This window comes from Cladophialophora bantiana (genome assembly GCF_000835475.1).
Source record: "Cladophialophora bantiana CBS 173.52 unplaced genomic scaffold supercont1.21, whole genome shotgun sequence".
NCBI classification, from domain to species: domain Eukaryota; kingdom Fungi; phylum Ascomycota; class Eurotiomycetes; order Chaetothyriales; family Herpotrichiellaceae; genus Cladophialophora; species Cladophialophora bantiana.
Window position 1 is genome coordinate 587,140 of NW_015971595.1, and position 19,515 is coordinate 606,654.

Below are 19,515 nucleotides of genomic sequence, written 5' to 3' on the forward strand. Positions count from 1 at the left end.
TCCATGTGGTTCAGGTGGGCTTTGGCGGTCCCTTCCAGGCGTGCTAGGCCCTGTCCAGTAATCGAGTGGGTGCCTGGCCTTTGGCGTAAGCCTTGTGTTGCGGTAATAAGTACAAGGCAGGGGAAAAAAAGGTCCCCAGCTCCACCATCTACGCCCTGCGACGATTGTCGTGCTCGACATCTCGCCTCCTGTGGTGCCTGGTCAGTTTCTCTTTGTCAACGAAATCCATCTTACCAGCATATACCCAAGTCAAATTCGACGACATCTTTGCCAAGTGTACTAAAAAAAAAAAAAAAAACGAAAAAAACTTGTTCCTGCCGCCATTGCCATACGTGAATATTACCTGCATCCGATGTACGGAGGAGGCTTCAACTGATATCCACCCACGTGCTCAGAGTCTTCTTCCCATCCCGCTGTCTCGACTCGTATTACTCGCGTCAGCCTGACCTCGTATGGATCAGCAAAATTTTCCATTCACCCATGCACTGAATCCGGTCCTCAAGGATACGATAGTTCCCATCGTCCCTGCCAATGCGTCGAGCACGCGGTACGCCACTGTTGATATCTGCTCAAAGACCGAAGGGGGAGGTCTCAAGTCATGGTCTCGTATTAGTTCAATGTGGTCGGGATAATTGCTATACATGGCAACCTAGACCTTTTCAATGCCGTCTATCATAAAAAGAGTTCTCCCTTATGAGGCCATGTGGGGAAAGAAAAGTCGCAAGGAATTACCTAGGTGGACTGACGGTTCAATCCACTTTGACGCCCCCATATATCCGTCGAACAAACATGTACGCCGTCAGGAACCCAATGGTGCCCGTGGCCAGCGAATACACGGCACAAGCAAGGGCGCTGTAGCTGAAAAACAACAAACTGCTCACAAACCTGTCAATGTGTAATCGAGTGGCATAGTACCACACCGAGTATACAAAGATCCAAAAGCCCGACGCTCCGCCAACGCAAAATGACTGCCACCACCAGTGGTAATTCTCAGCACAGAGTTGTATGTACGTCGCGATGATGACCGTCTCGACAATCGTGACCGACAGGAGAGCGGAGATGATGCTCAAAAACCCAAAGACGTAGTAATAGGATGATTTGTCCAGATAGAGCGATTTAAAGACAAAGATGAGCTCGATGAACAGCACAGCAAAGGCCACGAGCCCGGCCCCCAGAGCCAGTGTGACTTGCTGTTTCATATACCACGCCTGCGGCGGGATTTGGCGAGGGATGGCGTTCGTCTTGGTCGGGTGTTCCCAGGCTGGGGATCTGTAGAAGCCCCAATACGACCCTAGGTGGACGAGCGGGAGTTGGATAAGCAGCCAGAGACACGCCAGCCCCAGGAGAGTCGAGAATGGCAGTGCAGTCGAAGAAGCTTGAGCCCAGCAGAATAGGTTGAGGACGAAGACGAGGGCGAACAAGAGCCCAGGGAAGAGCAGCGCGGTCTGGTCCGCTCAGTCAGTACACCCGCGCACCACCAATCTGGTCCAACGAGAACTTACCATCATTGTATTCTTTCGCCAATTCTGGCCGCCGAAGGTCTTGTAGACTCGCGCAGAGAAATATCCGGAAAACCCGCCCGCAAATACGAAGAGTCCAGCGCCCACGCTCCAAAACCCTCCGCGCCAGCTCGGATTCAGGATGCCGGCACAGCTGAGACCCAACAGTCCTACAATCACAAACACCAGCTGGATCCCAGACCCTATCAAGGGAGCAAGGAGACCTCCATATGGCGGCGGCCTGAAAACATCGCCGTGAAGCAGTTTCCAGCCGGTGATTTCTTCCAGTGGTTCCTCATCCGACGACAGATCATCGTCTGGGCTCGTGTCGGAGATCTTCTCCAGCAGCCCGCTGCTTGACTTGGTTTTCTCGCGTTTGCCGATCTTCAGTCGGGCCTCTTCGAGCATTCCGTCACCCCGGCCTTTGACATCCCCCTGCATTGTCCGTCCCCAGATGACAATGCAGATTGCACCCAGAATGCCCGATATGATCAGGGAGTTGACAATAGCCAGCCAGTGGGTGAAGGAGCTCTCGGCCTGATCATTGAAATACAGATCCCAACGATTCGACCATTCTACCCCGCGCTCTTCGAAAAAGTAGACCGAGTAAGTGTATGGGATCGTCATGGTGGCGCCGTCTTCCATGTCTACATGGCCTTCGGGGATGTAGGAAGAATCTGCGTACTGTTCCATCAAGTTGGTACTGTTGCCAGGAAGATAGAGGGCCAACGGCTCCTGTTCACCTGACACGTCGAGTGGACAGCCAGTCTCGTTGCGATGCCCTCCATGGATGCTCTTGGGATACACCTCAAATCCGACAATGACTTTACCGCCACTATCCCCGGCCTTTCCAGGAGCCGGTCGCCAACGGACCACAAGTGTATGATGGTTGTAAAGGTAGAACATCTCTTGACCCGTGGCGACATCGAAATCCTTGTATCCCATCTTGAACCCTGATGCATAGTACTTCCGAGTCCGATCCACGGTGACAAAGGAGGTGGCTCCGGGGAGATTGTCGAGAATCCACTCGGTGACATATTCGTCTTCAATCAGTTGCTGAGCCCATTCCACCTCTTTCCGGCCCACCACCCGATCGCACAGGTACTGACAATCGATGTCCTCTCCCATATTGATCTCCAGGTCGGAAGTCTTAATCCTGTCCCCCCGAAGGACCTCGCCCAGATTGAGGGGAACGCTATGGCCGCTGGCGAAGGAGGAGCCATGGTGCTTGTGGCCGGTGGGAGGGCAGACAAAAGGCAAGTCGAAATATGCATACTGGAGCTGGCTTTTATCTGAGTAGACCTTGTTCACGAGCAGCGGTATGTTCTCCTCGTCTCGGTAGCTTCGTATTGACACGCCTGTGCATCGTCAGTGTTGCCCAATTCATCGACACGGCCGAATATGGATGAAGCAGTATACCTGGGATATAAAAGGCGTGTGATAAGCAGGAGAACAAGAGGACCGCGCGACTCAGCCAGGAGACGCGGAGCCGGACGTCTAGAGACATTGTCAAGAGGACAGGATCAGATTCCTAGCGAGTGGAATCGGCACAAATGGCCGGCTTGCGGGAAGAAAGAGGAATCAAAAGAAGAAGAGAAGAAGCAGAAGAGGAGATAAGTGTTGGTGGTGGTCCGAGGGAGCAACTACGTACAGCCCATCGACCTAACCTAAGCTCAACCGAAGCTGGGGGAAGGATAGAAGACGGAGATTCGCAAGCGCAGCCAAACAGAATACTCGGTCCTATGCTGTGCTGCAAGGCCCAATGCAAGACGCCTGACCTGGGGATGCAGACTGAGGGAGACCAGAAGAAGGTTGCAGTGCGTGTTTGTTCCGTGTCTAGATCCTCATCTCGTCCCTCTCTTGTCGATCGCCATGTTCCTTTTCTTTTCTCTCGGTAGCATCAGAAGCGTTGGGTGGAACTTGACGAAGCGGTGCTTAGTGGATCACGTCAACGCGTGTCCGGATGGGGAGGAAGAACTGCAGGATAATAGGATTGGTGGGCCTCAATCCTCAATAACTCTTTATGGGCGGGCATTAGGCAAGCGTCCGGGCTAGGGATGTCTGGAAAGCTAAATTTTAGGTGGCAGGCATGCCTAGTGACCTAACACGCCTAACAAGTACATATAGTAAGCCCCGACAGCAGCCCGCAATTGAAGCATCGAAGATCCTTGAGGGCACCACAGGGGATGTGGCTTGCCTGCGTTGCCCAACGCTTCAGCCGCCTTCTGCCCTCTTCCTTCTGACTCAGCCAGGCACCTACATACAGAGGCGTTCTATTCCTTCCATCTCGTCGGCAAGCCTGTCAGAGACAAAGGCAGATTCGCCTCTTTTGCCATTATCTACAGGGTATGCAAAATGCACCCATGAAGCGCTCAGCGCCCGCCAAGACTCGGTTCTCAATCTGGTCCGAAACATAGCCTGCAAACCACAGTTGGGCCAGTTGCACACCGACCGACTTCAGCCTGTATGCGATATCATGCTTGATCATGCCCATCTCTATGGGGAATGCCTGGCCAGCATTCAACTAGACAGTAATATATTGGTGTTAGAGGTCATTGAGGTGTGGAAACGTGTTCGGGCCGGTCCCTCCTGATGTTCGACATATCCGGCTTCGTCTTCCGAACTTGACGACATCCCATCTCAACATCCCCTCACAATGGGCTAAGGCAGGAGGAAGAACACCACTCCATCTAGTCTTGTACTTGTAAGTTGTCTTCCCAGATCCTCAATCAGGAAAAGGGACAGGAGTCGCCGTCGCCCTTGTCAATCAGGTAAAGAGAGAGATCAATCTCAGGTCACCCCAATATTACTACATACTATCCAGAAATCAATACTGTGAGAAAGACATTTGTCGTCACGCCATCAACACCATGCCTTTCGCGACCATCAACGGCCACTCGCTGCACTACACAGACATCGCCCCAGCATCATCGTCATCATCATCATCCTCCTCGTCATCGTCATCACCACGCACTCTCATCTTCGTCCACGGTCTCGGATCAACCCAGAACTACTATTTCCCCATCTTCCCCTTCCTAACGTCCTACCGGTGCATTATCTTCGACAACTACGGCGCCGGCCGCTCGCCCTTCCAAGCCGGGACGGAAACCTCCATCCCCTCCATAGCCAGCGACGTCCTGGGTCTGCTCTCCCACCTGGGAGTCGACAAGGCTATCGTCCTGGGTTACTCCATGGGCGGCATGGTGCCGACGTACCTGGCATCCACGTCGCCCGACCGCGTGGAGGCAGGGATATGCATCGGGCCCGTCCACCCGAGTGAAGCCGTGGCCAACGTCTTCAAACAGCGCGTCCCCACGGTCCAGGCCCAGGGCATGGAATCCATGGCCAACACCATCCCTAACGGCGCCACGGGCCCCGCGACCACCGCCCTGCAAAAGGCCTTTATCCGCGAAATGCTCCTCGCGCAGTCGCCGGGGGGTTACTGCGCAAACTGTCGCGCCATTGAACTCGCCACGCCTCCAGAGTATGCAAACGTACGGTGTCCCATGTTGATCATCGCGGGCGATCAGGACAAATCCGCCCCCTTGGCTGGGTGTCAGATGATTTTCAACCAACTGGGCACGCCTCCCGAGAGGAAGAGGTTGCACGTGTTAAAGGGAATTGGCCATTGGCATTGTGTTGAGGCGCCGGACGAGGTTGGCCGGTTTGTAAGACAGTTTGTGGAGCAATTGTAGGATGAATTGCTTCAACACCACAGTATGGACAAGATGAACAGAGTTCAAGCCCTTCTGCGGAGCTCCTTGAATAGCAATACCATGGGAACCAAGCCAGCTCTTTGCTGCAGGATCCGTCCAAGCGACTGACAACACGTGAAGATATTTTGATTCTCGATATACTACCATGCTCTGAATAGGGAATTCGGTCAATTGTTGTTGTATTTTTCCACGACTCCGTGCGTTTCAGCTCTGCCTGCCAGAGCTTCTTTTAGACATCAACATCACGCTCCAGGTCCAACAACGACTCCTTGCAGTGCCCGTGGCTCGTATGATGCTTCAAGGAGCATCACCCTACCTACACCATTCTCCTCAATTGAGGAGCGACTTCCCCCATCTACCGGCCTCTTAAGCTTCTCCAGGTACAAGCCGTCTTTGACTGTACAAGCGATATGTCCCCAAACACGGAAAAGCGTCCGTCACGCGTGGACGCTCGCTCGCCTCAATCCACAAATCTCGGTCCCGCTAGAGCAGAATCACATGCATGCCTGCCAATGTGCAATTCAATCTCAAATGACACAACAAAGGAAAAAAAGAATGAAGCCCTGTAAAACTGGCATCTCAGTACCCTTTCCTCTTCGGCTTTCGAATGACGCCGTCAGATTTTCGGGCTGCCGAAGATGCAAAGACGCAAAGACCTTCCCAAAGCGATTAAGAATTGATATTTTTTCTTGACGGGGTAAATTTTGGAACCCTGTTTCCCCAGGCCTGGCTCCCATATCCACAAGATGTCCGTCCGTACTTGGGTGATTTCTACCCAGCATCAACAGCATTAAGTCAATGGACGCCACGCTAGAAATGCCAAACAGACTTTTGTCAATCATATACCGTTCTAATACGAACAAACGAAGTGAAGACGGCCGTTCTGAACGCTCGACAACAGACTTTTGGAGCTCACAGAGCCACGTCCAGGACCAGGCTTACATCCTGAACTTGCGGTCCAGCCAGGTCTTCCAGGACTGGTATTAGATCCAGCAGCTCGTTGTCGTGTGCATCCGAGAACCAGGAGCTTATTGGAACTGCGTGTTGCGGGTGAAAAATGTAAGACGTGGGAGAATTGTCAATGATGATGGTTTCCTTTAAATCTCGGCCGACTTGTGACAGATCCTTGGGCAATATTAGTTCGGAACAAATGCAGGTGGATCTCTTTTTGGGCCAACGTACCTTGACATAATTTCCTTGATGGTTGTAACAGCTCTCCCTGAAGAGCCTGTGATGAACAACGTGGTGAATGTCTAGTTGATCTAGTAGTGGGTCGCCATATTTTGATACAGAAGCAGTAAAGACCACCACCTCGTACAGCTCCCCAACTCTCTTCATAAATGTATCTACGCCTGGTCTCTTGATCACGTAGACATTGTGATACTGGCCTTCAATTTCGACGGGAATGGTGAAGTCGGCTTGGTTTAGGATCTTGAAGCTGCTGTGTACCAGGGTCTCATCCAAGTCGAGAATCAAACACTTTCGTCCTTTTAGATGAGGCTGTACGGGAGGTAGAAGCCATGATTGCTTCTCCGGTGCTGCTTCTGGGACCGGGGGAACTTCCTTGGGCGCAAACTGCTCTTGTCTTTTGGACAATGGCGGTGGTGGAGGAAGAGGTACTTGTGGTTGCAGTTCTGCAGGCTGAGGTGGCTCGTCCAACGGCTCTTCATCAACCACTGGAACAGCGGGAGGGGCCTCTGACATCTCCACATCAGAAGCCGTCTTCTCATCACCCTCATATCGTTGCGGCTCCGCAGGATGCTCTGCATCGGTGGGTGTTGCTGCTATCACATTGACATCCGGTTTGGAAGATGGTTCAGGCACGGTGATAGTAGTTGATTTGATCTGGTCCTCATCGTCGTGGGATCTGACATCTTGTTCAGTGAGAGTCGAAGGTGGCATTGTCCCGCTGGTGCCAGGAAGCGTGACCTTTTCATGATATGCTTCCTCCCGCGATATCCTCGGTCGGGGCTCGTCAGGCACCTTCTTCTCCATTATTTCTGCTTTCTCTTCCTCTCCAGCTTTGCCTCGTGCAGTTGCATCATCGACTGCGGTGTTGCCGTCTAAAGTCTTCTCGTTCTCCACGACCTCATTCTGTTCTTGCGGTCTGGACGTCCTTTGAAGCTGGGGTTGGATCTTGATCTTCTTGGCTGCAATATCGCGGTCGTCTGATTTGGTGTCATCAGGATATTCGGTGGAACTGCAACAGTTCAACAGGGCGAGCAATCCGCTACGAGCTTTCTTCTCGATTTTGGGAGCTGCGGTTTGGGGAAGAGGCGGTACGGGTTCTTTGGTGTTTTCCGCCGGCCGAGCTGCTCTGAATGACCTTCGACTACCTCTGCTATTGTTCCTGCTTCGGCTGAGTAGACTTCGTTTCGAGCCTCGCCTAGGCGACGGAGGTGGATCATCAGGCGCGGTTGGTACAGGAGGTGCGTTGGCAGGGTCTGCGGCTCTCAGGTTGGAAGACGTGCGAGAAGGAATTTTGACAAGCGACGGCTGTTGTTTAGGCTTCTCTGTCATTGTCTCGGTGGTTTGGGGAGCTTCAGGAGCGACCTGGGGTGAGGAGGTGGCAGCAGGAGTGGCAGCGAAAGCGGCGTCATTTTCTTGTCCTTGCAGAGAGGCGCCTAGATGAAAACACGTTAGAAACAAGAGCGCGCCATCGCGGCCAGAAGGTCGCAGGATCAGAGACCCGATTGAGATTTGATAGTGAAAGGTCGGACCGTACCTGACGAGGGCCGAGTGGCAGCGCTGCCACTCATGTGGGGCGACAGACTGGCCTGCAGAGGCCTGCTCTTCGGTGTGTGCGCAGATGGGGGAAGCGGATAAATTTCGAATCATGCGAAAAGGCCGCGAGCAGTGCTCAAGATGATTATCGAGATGGAATGGAGCAGTTGCGCGCAAAAGAGCGGCGGGTGGACAGAGGTGTGAGGTGCGAGCGACGAGACTGAAGCGGCTGAACGGGGGCAAAAGATGACGGAGAGCAGAAGATATGGAGAGGTTGCAAGCCGGGTGGCTGGTCAAACGATGGATAGCAGGTCGCAGGGAACTGGATTCATCTAAAGATGGAGATAGGGAGAGGCGCGTCGACGTCGCAAGATACACCACATGGGATACAAGCTGGTACTTGAGAGGATCGCAGGTTGACAGGAAAGCTGCGGATTGAGGATCGAAAGAAGTGTCGAGTAGCAGGCGGCGGCGGTGGTAGCGGTAATGGTGGTGGTACGTACAGGCTGGTGCAAGCTGGCGCAGGCAGGCGCAGGGAACTTGGTCGTGCTTGTGCTTGGGCTTGGAAGGTGAAATAGCAGCCGGGATTCGATCAACTGGAACCGCTACTACTTGTTAGGTACTGTACCGGGTACCTCGTAGGTCTTGATGCCCACCTTGACCACCCCAAGGGCAAGCGTGTCCACAACCCACCGCCCACTACCCTTTGTCCACTCTACCACTTCTCGCCCAGTGTCCACCCATCTCCATCCCCCATCCATCCACAACCCATTTACCGAGTACCTCGTACCATTCATCAATCTGTCCATCCATCCCTCTTCCTCCTCTGAAGAAGCTCCGGCGGCTTTGCGCTTGTCACTTGGCCCGGCTTCCTTCAACGCAGCGCATGCAGGCGCCATTCGCAAGTCCTTGTCCCAGACCTCGCTCCTCCCTCTCGGCCCGTTGCTCTATTACTAGGCACCTAGACTGTGAAGCGAGAAGACTTCTCTTTGCTCCTTGGGGCTGTCTACGGTTCTAACCCGAGCTCCAATGATCGTCTGTCGAGGTAGGGGTCTGGTCGATCATGTTGCCAGCTGCTGAACTCTTCACAGGTTCCTTTCCTCTTTCGGTCTCGACTCGAACGCCTCTTTTGCCTCCTTTGCCTCTTGGGCCTCATTTTGCTCTTTTACCATCGTATGTACGCCTGCCTGTCACCTCCCTGTCTACCCCATCGTCCTTGCTTGCCGCCTGCCGACCCTTGCCGATCATTGCTAGCTCGGACAACCTCCATCACCTTCTATCCCCATCAACCATTGCAATCCCCACGGTTTCGATGTTTGCTACGGAGTGCAATGATTGCTTGCATCTCGGTCTACTCCACGATACAGCCGGGGCTAGTGCTGGGCATCAATCGCCATTGACCGGGGACTGCTGGTCATTACCCACCTCTGCGCTCGGGCGGAAATTGAGCAACAGCAGGGGATTGTCCGCTTCGGTAGCCCCACGAATCGCAGCCGCTGGATCATGCGGACGGCTCGGACTCGCTAGCACTCTCTGGGCGCGACGAGAGTGAGTTGCCAACCGCTAGCCTGGATTCCCCGACATCACTTCGGCGGTTGCCAGCTCAGTCGAGAGCTTCGAGCCGCTCCCCACGCTAAAAGACCATGCTAGTTTGTGATGGACCTGATCCCTTGTGCTGTTTGCTTTGTAGCCGCCAGTCCCTTTTCCTACTCTGTTCCCTTCCCATTGTGAGCAGTTTCAAAATTTGTTTTCGCTCAAACCTGACTACCAATAGTGAGCGAAGAAAGCAAATTACCGTATTGGGCACCTGAACTGGGTCCGTTGAAAGGCGCAATCACATTCGCCGTGGCGTTTGCCATACGACCGGGTGTACAGTACGAGGTACAGGTTTGACACGAGCTTGATGCTTTATCCCCTGCAACCACATGGGCGTTCGAGGAGCCTGCATCGAACCTCTCTGGAATTTCCACGTTACTTTCCGTCAGGATCCATCATCTGAGGCTCCGACCACGAGCATGGCTGTCCAGCTGCGGTTTCAAACGGCGCGTACTGAGGCGTCGAATGCATCAATGGCATTCAATGTGGCTTGTTCATGCAGGTATGCTCTGGTATAAAAAGGAAAATGATTCTTTTACGAGGTATTCAACCGACACGCACACACACTTGTTCTTCCACCTGTCTGTTTTCTGGCGCCAGGGCATCGTTACTCCTTTCGGAGCATGACCTTGACCCGGAAATCTATCGGTTTAACGAACCAATAATTCACGGTATCCCATTCACGCTCGGGATGCTCCAGTTCGAAGTCGAACCTCCTCACAAGTTGTGGGATCAATTTGGACATCTCCAAGAATGAAATGTGTCGACCTATGCACGTTCTCGCTCCGAGTCCAAACTGATACGGTGTTAGCAGAGGGGTAACCTGTGGTTGACGAGATCTCACTTACCGGTAGGTAATAAGCATCCATCATCTTGAGCTTTTCACCGTCTTCCTTCTCAGCTTCAATCCATCTTTCGGGTCGGAATCGTTTGGCATCTGGCCCAAAGACGTCCTCATTATAGTGAGCACACCAACTATTGAGTCCAATAGTGGTGCCTTCAGGAAAGAATTGACCACAAATCTCCACGCCGCCTTCAGGTACAACTCTCCACAATGGCAGACCGGTGGCAGCGTGCATTCTCAGCGCCTCTTTCATCACCGCCTGCAGATAGGGCATCTCCTGGCTTTCTTTGAACGAGACAGCTGGATTGCCGCACCTACCCTGCTCCTCGAATTCCTGAATCTCCTTTCGAAGCTTTCGCATCGTGTCCGGATACCTGAGCAGGTTGTATAGGATCGAGGATAGGCTCACCGCGGTCTAGTGTCCTCGACGGGATCATGTTAGCATGCCGATCTCCAATTGCACCAGAATAAATTCGATCGCCTCGCATACATCTGCGTGGTAATTGGGGAATCTTACCGTGTCGGAGCCGGCTATGATATTCGACAAGCCCATCATGAAGACATGATAAGGGGTTACCTTCTGCGGATCATGCTGATTTGCCACCAGCAATTTCTCCAAAAAGTCCATCGGTGCATTCTCGTCTCTTTCCCCAATCTTCTCAACGTCGACGCCGGTTTTCTTCTCTTCCTCTCGTTGTCTGATCCTCTCACTCACGTACTTCATCAGCCACACTCGACCTTCACCGCCGCCAATCCCGAGACGACTCGAAAGGTTGAAGATCAAGGGATGCCACTTGGCGTACACGCCCACGAGCGCACCGTATTTCAAGACACTGTGCAGCGCCTTCAGCAATCCCGAAACATCCTCGCCTTTATCCAAAAAGCCGAAGCGTTGAGAGTAGGTAATGTCGCCAATTACATCGAATGCATAGCATTGAAACCAATGCGCCATGTCGATAGTCTGACCTTTTGCGGCGAATTCAGACAACTTTCGCCCAAAGATCTCGGCGCACGAGTCTACATAGGACTCGTAATTCACCAAACTCGACATCGAGTACATAGCCTGAAACCTTTTGCGGGTCTCTGCATGCCTCTTCATATCCCTGTCCGGGAACAAGGTCCAGCGGTTTGGGTCCGGATGCTGCCACGCATAGTACCAGTCGCTCTTTGGGAATTTGGAGTTGATACTGTATACCTTTTTGACCACTTCGGGGTGATCAATGCTGTACATGTCCTGCCCGACTCGGACGATGGGCCCGTATTTCTTGTGTAGGTCGAGGTCATCATGTTCCCAGTGGCCCTGAGCGACTCGCCAAAAGTAATAGAAGCGGCCGAAGCGGGCAACGAAGGGACCCGGGACGCTGCGAAGTGGAGATGTCAAGGTTTTGTATAGGAAGATGGCGATTTGGCTGGTGAGAAGGAAAGCGGTGGCCCAGAGGGCATAGCGGAGGAGGATGCCTGTGGGCGAGGAGCCGTCGTTCGCCTCAACAACGGACATGATGCTGACGGTGGGTGGGTTTCGCCAGTGCAGCGGGTCTCGGTGTCGATCGATCTCGTAGATGTACTGGTCCTTGTACTTGTTCGTGATCGAAAAATGTCTAATTACGAATTTACTCGCTGGCCAAATCCGGTGTCGTCTTCCTGTTGTACGTCCCTGACCTTGCAGGTCCGAGATCTCTCGGACAGGAAATGCGCCGCTTTGTGAGATCTGGCAAACGCAGTCCTTGCGGAGATATGGAGCAAAGTACCGTTCTTCCGAGCGCCTTTGCACAATTGCCGATCGACGCCTTTTCTTTCGTTATGGAGTAGCTACCAAAATCGGCGCCAAACGGAGTCAGCAAGGGACTGCGAGGACAGAGGGAGGGACGGAGGAGGAGTAAGCCAAACGATGCATTTATATGGGTGTGTGTATGTGTGTGAAGTGTATATACTCAGCGGAGTACTCGTCAACGTCTAGGACGGGGATAGGGGGTTCGGGGGTTTGGGTTCTTATTAGTTACTGTGTATGACTACCTACCGATAGTACTATGATTATGATGATGTCGATCGACTTGTAATATGTAAGATCGAGGGCGGGGGGAGGGTACCCTTGTGGACTGGGATTGGAGCAGAAGTTAGAACCTAGCAAACGACCTCGCGGCTGTTGTCGCGTCGTCTTTCTTTCTCCAAATGCCGATGGCACATGTCCCCAGGTAGGTAGTGATTAGTTCGGAGCCGGTAAGCTGTGTAGCCCGCCACCCATGGCTATGGAACTAGCACCCCGAGATCCGCGGGGGAGTGGAGGTTTTGGGAGCGAAATGTCCGAGTTTCGTCTTCTGCCTGGCGTGTACGAGGGACAGGGAACGCGTGGATGAGTGAATACCGCCAGATGAGTTGCTCCCCCCCCCAAAAAAAGACCTGTCTGTGTGACTTTATCTCGCAAGTTCGGGCCAGTATCCGCGCATTCGTGGTGCTACGTACCTGTACCTTCCGTACGTAAACATAGTGGTGCAGGTGTGTATGTAAGCAGAGGGGAACAGAAAATATTGCCTAGGAGGGAAAGAAAGTAAAAGTACACGGTATAGCAAACGTCAGGAAAGGGCGCCTGCGTCAGAAAATCCGGCATTTGCTCTCGTCCCTATCTATGCATGCTCTGTTCGCACAAACAGGTCTCTCATCCTCTTCCCCTATCTCGCACGACTCAACAACTAGATCCGGCGTTGGCCGCGTGAGCGCGGAATTTGAATCGAGGTGGTGTCTATATCTCGGTACATGGATTCTGGATTCCGAGGGCAGGGCCTGCAGGGCGGAACCATCTGGTTTGTTCTATTTCGATGATTCGAGGCGAGGGAGGTATGTAAATCCGGGGGGGAGGAGCCAAAGCCGGATGGTGATAATGCGAAGGATTTGGATCTGCCGAAGAGCTAGGGAGCTTAGCTAGGCGAAGCGGATCTCAGCCTTGTCTCGGACTCAGCGCGGGATCGGATGTGAGCTCGGCAGATACAACCAGCATCCTTGGGCCCATTTTAGTATTACTGCCTCCATTTGGCTGTGCTGACCTGACATGAGGCTTTCGGGGATGAGCCGAGCGGGAAATATTTTGTGCGAGTTTTGTCGAACTTGTCTTGCATCTGACATTTTGCGGAGCAAAAGTCGTTGTTGGATGGACTTGTCCGCCGTAATACCGAACCACCATCACTGAGCGAGGTTGATACCTCTTTCACATCTTCCGCTACCTTCAGATCCTGCCGAAAGCCACTCAACTCGTGATATAAAAATCAGTCGACGCGAGACAAGGTGAACTGCAAGCTCAGCGATGAAATGGCTGGATGGACCATGTAATGGATGAGGGAAAATACCAAAAATAGGCGCGAGATTGTTTTCGAACAAGAACTGTCAAATGACCACCATGGATCAAAGAACAGGAAACGGACCCTGACGTGTTGAACTCTCTGTTCTCCCAGGTGGAATTGTCACCACGCAAACGCCTGTTATCCATACCGAATTTATACATAAATAGCAGAATCGTTGAGGTGACTTTGATGCGAAAACAACTTCTCCACGCTGTGATTGCAGTTGTCTCCTTGGGATGGTCGTAACCATTTGACCTTGAACTGCTGAATGTGTGGCTTTGGCAAACAAGGCTGAACGGGGACATTTAGAAAACATGAAATGCTTTCGAGTTCCGACAAAGCGTGGACCTATGCCTAGGAGTTTGCTTTGACATTTCCACCTTCGACACTGGTTCCCAACCGAGTTCTTAATCGCAGACATGCTTGCTCAGTGCTCACGTTTCGAAGCCATTAAAGTATGATGGCGAAGATAATCCCTAAAAATGATCCACGTACGATGCTGGGGAGCCGGCAAACATGACGGTGAGAATATTGAGATTGGTGACGAATGGGCTTGTGGAATATCTCAAGGCCTCTTCGAAGGACACAGGCGGATTTGGTTGAATCGTCTAGGAAAGAAGTACGACAGAGCCCAGAGAGAAGACACATAGTACCTGCTTACCTTCGGAAGCGTTGAAAAGGCCGAGTAGGCTTCCATGATGTCCAAATCAGGCAAGGAATCCACAAGATGAAGAGGCTGTCCATCTCCTGGAGAGAGCATTGATCTCCTGCTTCAAGGTGTCGAGGTTGCGACCGTTTTCGATCTGCTCGCGTGTTCTCCCACACACAAATCCCTTCGCCATTGTCCATGATGGCATCCATGAGTTCCTCTTGTCTCTCTCTTCTTCGCTGCGTCCTAGGTTGTTGGAAACATACTATCTCATGCCCTGTCTTGTCACCTCCTAGGGACGAATGCTTTGCTAGAACAGAAGGCGTTCGTGGACACAATATATTCTCTGCTGGAGACACAGCTTGACGTTGCTCGGTGCAATCGTGGTCTAGCTGCAGAGCAATTCGACCAAGCACTTGGTGCTTGAATAGCTGCCCGAGCTCAAAAGCATCGTCTTTGGAGCATGAAATCAGATTGTTTATCCGAGATTGAACCTCAAAACTGTCTGAGAGTCAGTCAGGTTCACACACAAGAGAACGGTGCATCCTACCAAACTTGTAAAAGGGGTCAGCTACAAGCATGGAGAAAGTGATAAGACGAGCAGAAAACTAAAGCAACCTATTCCATCTAATGGATGCCGACAACTTGTGCTGGCTGTGGGAGCTGCTGGGGCTAGATGCTGCTTAGAGGGCTTTGTATACAGCAGCGCACCGGGCGCAAGCCTACACGGCCAGAGTTCCAAATCTCATCGTCATGTATCGAATGGTGTTCGACCTAGACGAGGTCTCTCGTTCCACTCGAAACAGAACACCCTGCTCAACATCGTGCATATGTATTATATTGGCCGAGTGGCCTCTTTCTTTTAAGCAGTCCTTCACCACTAGAAGTGCTACCAAAGTACCTCGGCCGCTGTCGGCGTTTTCGACGTCATTGGGCCAGATGGAAGCATTAATTTGTACGGCAAGGGTGGAGGCTCTGCGGTTGAGTTCTTTGCATGATCGACCTGTGACTTGGTAAGGAGTTCGGGAGTTACGTAGTTGATGGAAGGTTCTGTGGGCACAGTGCCTGGCGAGCTGGGAATCTCCAAGTCACAAAGTCACGCTACCTGGTGCGCAGTCACCACAATGGGCTGAGGGCCAAGTGGGCTCGCACCCCACTAATTGCTGCCCCTGGCGATGGCCCTTGTGCTGCCGCGTTGACGTCATACGATTAATGGCGTAGCAAATAGTTATTTCTCGCAGCCTCACACGATCCCACCACGCAGTCACATTGCGCTCTGTTCACACCATAAACGAAACTCATTCTTGCAATCATTCTCATCCTGAATCGAAACCTTCAACGGCATTCTCAAGGTCAGTCCTTTCAGACACAACTTCTTTCAGGTAGAATACCCGTTTGACTGTCGACAGCGTCCATCCACCCCACCAATAGGCGCCCTTTCCAACAAGTTTGACTTCAAAGGGTCGTGTGATCACGCAATTCCATCTTGAGCAGTGTCTCTCAGTGTCCTAAAACTCCATCTCCCCCCATACAGCAACATGCCTCGCGGAGTCGGTGAAGTCACCAAAGTCTTCTACAAAGGCAGCACCGACGACTTCATTGTCTTCGTCGAGTCTCCCCAAGATCTCAAGGCATGGCAAGCCGACCACTCGATCCCCCTGGCCCAGGTGGTGAATAGCTTCAAGATTATGGTCACCCACAAGCATGGTGCGCAGGGTCCGCTGGACGGCGCAAGTAAGGCCAGTCTGGAGAATGAGTTTGGTACCAGCAATGAAGATGAAGTCATCAAGAAGATCCTCATGGAGGGACAGCCACAAACTGTGATGGTATGCCTTTTCTCACTTGTTTTGCTCTGTCTTGGAGTGCAAATGTGCTGACTACAAGTTCCCTTTAGACCGGTGAACGAGGAGGTGACCGCAATGAAACCATGGGCCCAAGACAAGGACATCCCACTGCGTAGAGCCAAGGACTAAAGTGAAAGTGTTCTACTTGACGTGACATTTGTCTCATCATTTGACACTCGGCGAAGTAGTGGAGACAGCGATGACCGGAGCAGCCTGTGATACAGAACCATGGCGGTGAGAGGTTGGGACTGTGCATCGACGATGCTGATACGGAATCGAAGTTGATATCACGGATATCGTGCAGTCACAAAGCAGCTCGAGTACCAAAGACCAGCCATCCATAGCTGGCATAGACAGCTGCGAAAAGGAAAAAAAAAAAAACCCCCCCAACAAAATCCAAACAAAATGTGAGCTGCCAAACAATTTCAATGGCGCTTGAACAAGCACTTTTTGGGCTCTTGCACTTTTTGGCACCTTTTGGACTTTTTGTTTTCTCTCTCAGATCCAAGTCATACCGCAAGCAAGGTTATACCCGCTATGTATCGCTGTTAGAACCAGCAAGCATGAACGGCTTAAACGGGAACAAGCAAGTCCCATGCCCATGCGGTACTGTTTTGACCCTGCACGCCCATGTACTCCTTTCTTTGTAGCTGGCCTTGTGAGCAGCAAGCCACTCAAAAATAAGCACTCCGTCACATTTTGACGCGAACTGTGGGTATATTTCAAGACTGCTCAATAACGCCGAAGCGGCCGCTATCATATAGAATGTAACCAACAGTATATAATGAACGACAGAGTACCACTATTACTAAAGGTGAACAATATACCTATTGTGGACGAAGGGTGCCTTTGATCTAGACCGTAGTGCACCACTCTACTTTGTCAGACTGTGTGCCACTCACTTGATTTTGAATCTGGCTTGCCGTACTGTATCACCTAGCTGCAGGCGCCAATATCTGCCCCAAGAACGTCGTCACACACTGCTGACACTACAAGGGACAACCTATCGTGGAATCATAACCGTCTACCAATGGTCAAGGTAGCTGGCAAGGCACAAATCCGTGGGCTTGACGTCCTACCTGAGTGGTTGTGTCCATTGTCCCTCTCGTTCCCGCACGCGGACGACTAAGTCTTTCAAGCTAACATGGATGTCAGTGAGCTCACTCAACATGCGCCTATAAATCACGTACGGCTTGTAGACTTTGTCGTAGTAACGGCTCAAGACATTCTTGTACGCCATTTCTCGGTTTTTCCAGGGGTTCAGTCGCGAGTATTCGCTCCATTCTGCGCCAAAGTATCCTCTTGTGTGCTGCAAACAAAACTCAATCGCTTGAGACATGCCATCGCCAACAGCCTGCTCGGCTCTGGTGAGCAGGTTCGCTATCTGCAGTCTCTGCCGTTCAGTGGTGTTGAGCTCCGGTAGGCAAGTCTCCAAGCACAACTGCCTTGGCTGATTACCCTCCCTGTCGTAGCTTGCACTATGAACAGGTGCTGACAGCGCAAGCTCGACCAACAAAACCCCAATTTTGAAGAGTTGAGGCTCGACGTTATCGATCCCATTGTCGATCCTGGTTTCAAGAGCTTCGGTGTCGGGAACGTTTAACACTATCTCCGAGGCGTGGAAGACCTCCTCTGTTCTGGGGCCGATCAAGTTCTTGCTCCGGAAATGATGTGCCCATTGTGTGCCCAAGAGGATCATCCCGTTGTCCGCAATTAAGAATGCCATCTTCACACGCTCTGGCCGCAGTAAAGACTGGTGCTGGTGTGCTCTGCTCTCCAGATAGCCATACAGGTTCACTTTGACGTGGTCAGCGGGGATGTCGTTGTCTCTTCTTAATCTGGGTATTGCCTCTGCGGCATTGTAAAGCTTGCGAAGTCTGAATATACTGCTGAGCACTGCTTCATCTGGGAGACCGGCTTTGAAATCGCAAAACGTCCCGTGTACGGTGTCCAGAATGACACATGCGTCTTCCAAACTTCTTTCCGTGTCCACATTTCTTCTGGTACCACCGCCGGGATGTCTCACACTTCGGACTACTCGATCCGCCTCTGTAGGCCAGGGAATCTCAATCCGATAGTCTTGATGCGTCGGAATCTCATCTGTCAGTGGTTTGTCCATTGCCCCAAGAGACATTGCGAGTGACCAGCAAGGCTTATTCGTGCGCCGATCTGCGATTATCTCGCGTCTCGTCTCTGAGACATTGTTGCACGCCCAGAACAGAAGTTCAGAAGCGAGCTTCGTAGAATGCACATGCTCCAAAACAAAATGCTTTTCGACAACGTCCAGCCTTGCTTCTTTATGATCTGAACCGATTTGACTGCCCCATCTGTCGAGGAAAAACTGCGTCGAGTCCCGTGCCAGAGTGTTGTAAGTCGTCTTGATCTCTTCAAGAATTGCCTCTAATTTTCCAATGTGTTTCTGCATGAACTTGAATTTCTTGACCTCCCCAAGTCGATCAGCTTTTGCCGCAAGTCGCCGACGGTCCTTATCAATTGGCCCGGCACGACCCACGACCCACGACCTCTCATGATTGTTGTTGGATAAAGGGGTGGAACGCTGCCCTCGTGCGATGGAGGATTCGGCTAGATCTGTGATATCTTTGTACAGTGTCTCGAAAGTCTCCTGATCTAGCAATTTCGCAAAGATCGTCCCGAAGTCGTCGCAGAGGATTTGGATATCGTACAGATAATTGCTTATGATAACCCACCCGTCCTCGCCCCAGTATGCATTGCACAGCTGATGAGACTTGGTGACACTAATCGATTGAGCGAACGTCCAGTGTTCGAAGCACCAGTATTTGAGCAATTTATCCTGGTTATCGAATTGACGGATGATTTTTGCTACATGGTCTGCAGCGGCCTTCTGATCATTCCATTTGGTTTTGAGGCCGTTGCCGTACGTGATGACAAGTGTGATCAACTTTAGCGTCCCATTAATGAGTGGAAGTATCTCAAGGCCAGTGACAGGCATTGCAAAGTTTAAGGCTTGTGTCTGGCGGTCGCCTCTCGGTCAGGGAATCAGGCGAAGTCTAAAGTCGACGTTACAGCAGATGGAAACTTCAAGCCCAAATGAAAAGTAAATGACGTTGTCAAACGAGAAGGCCTTCGTACCACGATAGTAAACATAAGTTCGTTCGTTGTTGTATCGAAGGTTATCTTCATCTATATGGGGTATTAAGTGGACGTTAGAGATAGTGATACTCTATTCCTTTACCCACACTATTAGCTATATTGAATATAGCGGCCACTTCGCTATAGTTGAGTACTCTTCTGCTACATTTGATTCAGCCTCCGTTCTATGTCAGAATGTG

The 19,515-nt window shown here is 51.8% G+C and overlaps 7 protein-coding genes across 7 annotated transcripts; 2 read left to right on the forward strand and 5 right to left on the reverse strand.

The window, feature by feature from the left end:
• Positions 1-749: 749 nt before the first annotated feature.
• Positions 750-3,006, reverse strand: Z519_11321 (uncharacterized protein; the record flags this gene model as incomplete). Its single annotated transcript, XM_016769033.1, has 3 exons — positions 750-1,445; positions 1,503-2,857; positions 2,919-3,006. 3 exons carry the CDS (start codon positions 3,004-3,006, stop codon positions 750-752), a joined length of 2,139 nt encoding a protein of 712 aa, XP_016614879.1.
• A 1,363-nt stretch (positions 3,007-4,369) lies between these two features.
• Z519_11322 (uncharacterized protein) lies at positions 4,370-5,194 on the forward strand (the record flags this gene model as incomplete). Its single annotated transcript, XM_016769034.1, has 1 exon — positions 4,370-5,194. The coding sequence occupies one exon, from the start codon at positions 4,370-4,372 to the stop codon at positions 5,192-5,194; it is 825 nt and encodes a 274-aa protein (XP_016614880.1).
• Positions 5,195-6,127: 933 nt separating this feature from the next.
• On the reverse strand, positions 6,128-7,735 carry Z519_11323 (uncharacterized protein; the record flags this gene model as incomplete). The annotated part of the gene is made up of 2 exons (XM_016769035.1): positions 6,128-6,340; positions 6,398-7,735. The coding sequence occupies 2 exons, from the start codon at positions 7,733-7,735 to the stop codon at positions 6,128-6,130; spliced, it is 1,551 nt and encodes a 516-aa protein (XP_016614881.1).
• A 2,407-nt stretch (positions 7,736-10,142) lies between these two features.
• On the reverse strand, positions 10,143-11,877 carry Z519_11324 (uncharacterized protein; the record flags this gene model as incomplete). The annotated part of the gene is made up of 3 exons (XM_016769036.1): positions 10,143-10,331; positions 10,384-10,794; positions 10,897-11,877. 3 exons carry the CDS (start codon positions 11,875-11,877, stop codon positions 10,143-10,145), a joined length of 1,581 nt encoding a protein of 526 aa, XP_016614882.1.
• Positions 11,878-14,187: 2,310 nt separating this feature from the next.
• Positions 14,188-14,408, reverse strand: Z519_11325 (uncharacterized protein; the record flags this gene model as incomplete). The annotated part of the gene is made up of 2 exons (XM_016769037.1): positions 14,188-14,319; positions 14,373-14,408. The coding sequence occupies 2 exons, from the start codon at positions 14,406-14,408 to the stop codon at positions 14,188-14,190; spliced, it is 168 nt and encodes a 55-aa protein (XP_016614883.1).
• A 1,490-nt stretch (positions 14,409-15,898) lies between these two features.
• On the forward strand, positions 15,899-16,320 carry Z519_11326 (uncharacterized protein; the record flags this gene model as incomplete). Its single annotated transcript, XM_016769038.1, has 2 exons — positions 15,899-16,186; positions 16,255-16,320. 2 exons carry the CDS (start codon positions 15,899-15,901, stop codon positions 16,318-16,320), a joined length of 354 nt encoding a protein of 117 aa, XP_016614884.1.
• Positions 16,321-17,279: 959 nt separating this feature from the next.
• Positions 17,280-19,175, reverse strand: Z519_11327 (uncharacterized protein; the record flags this gene model as incomplete). The annotated part of the gene is made up of 2 exons (XM_016769039.1): positions 17,280-17,343; positions 17,395-19,175. 2 exons carry the CDS (start codon positions 19,173-19,175, stop codon positions 17,280-17,282), a joined length of 1,845 nt encoding a protein of 614 aa, XP_016614885.1.
• Between the last annotated feature and the right edge of the window lie 340 nt (positions 19,176-19,515).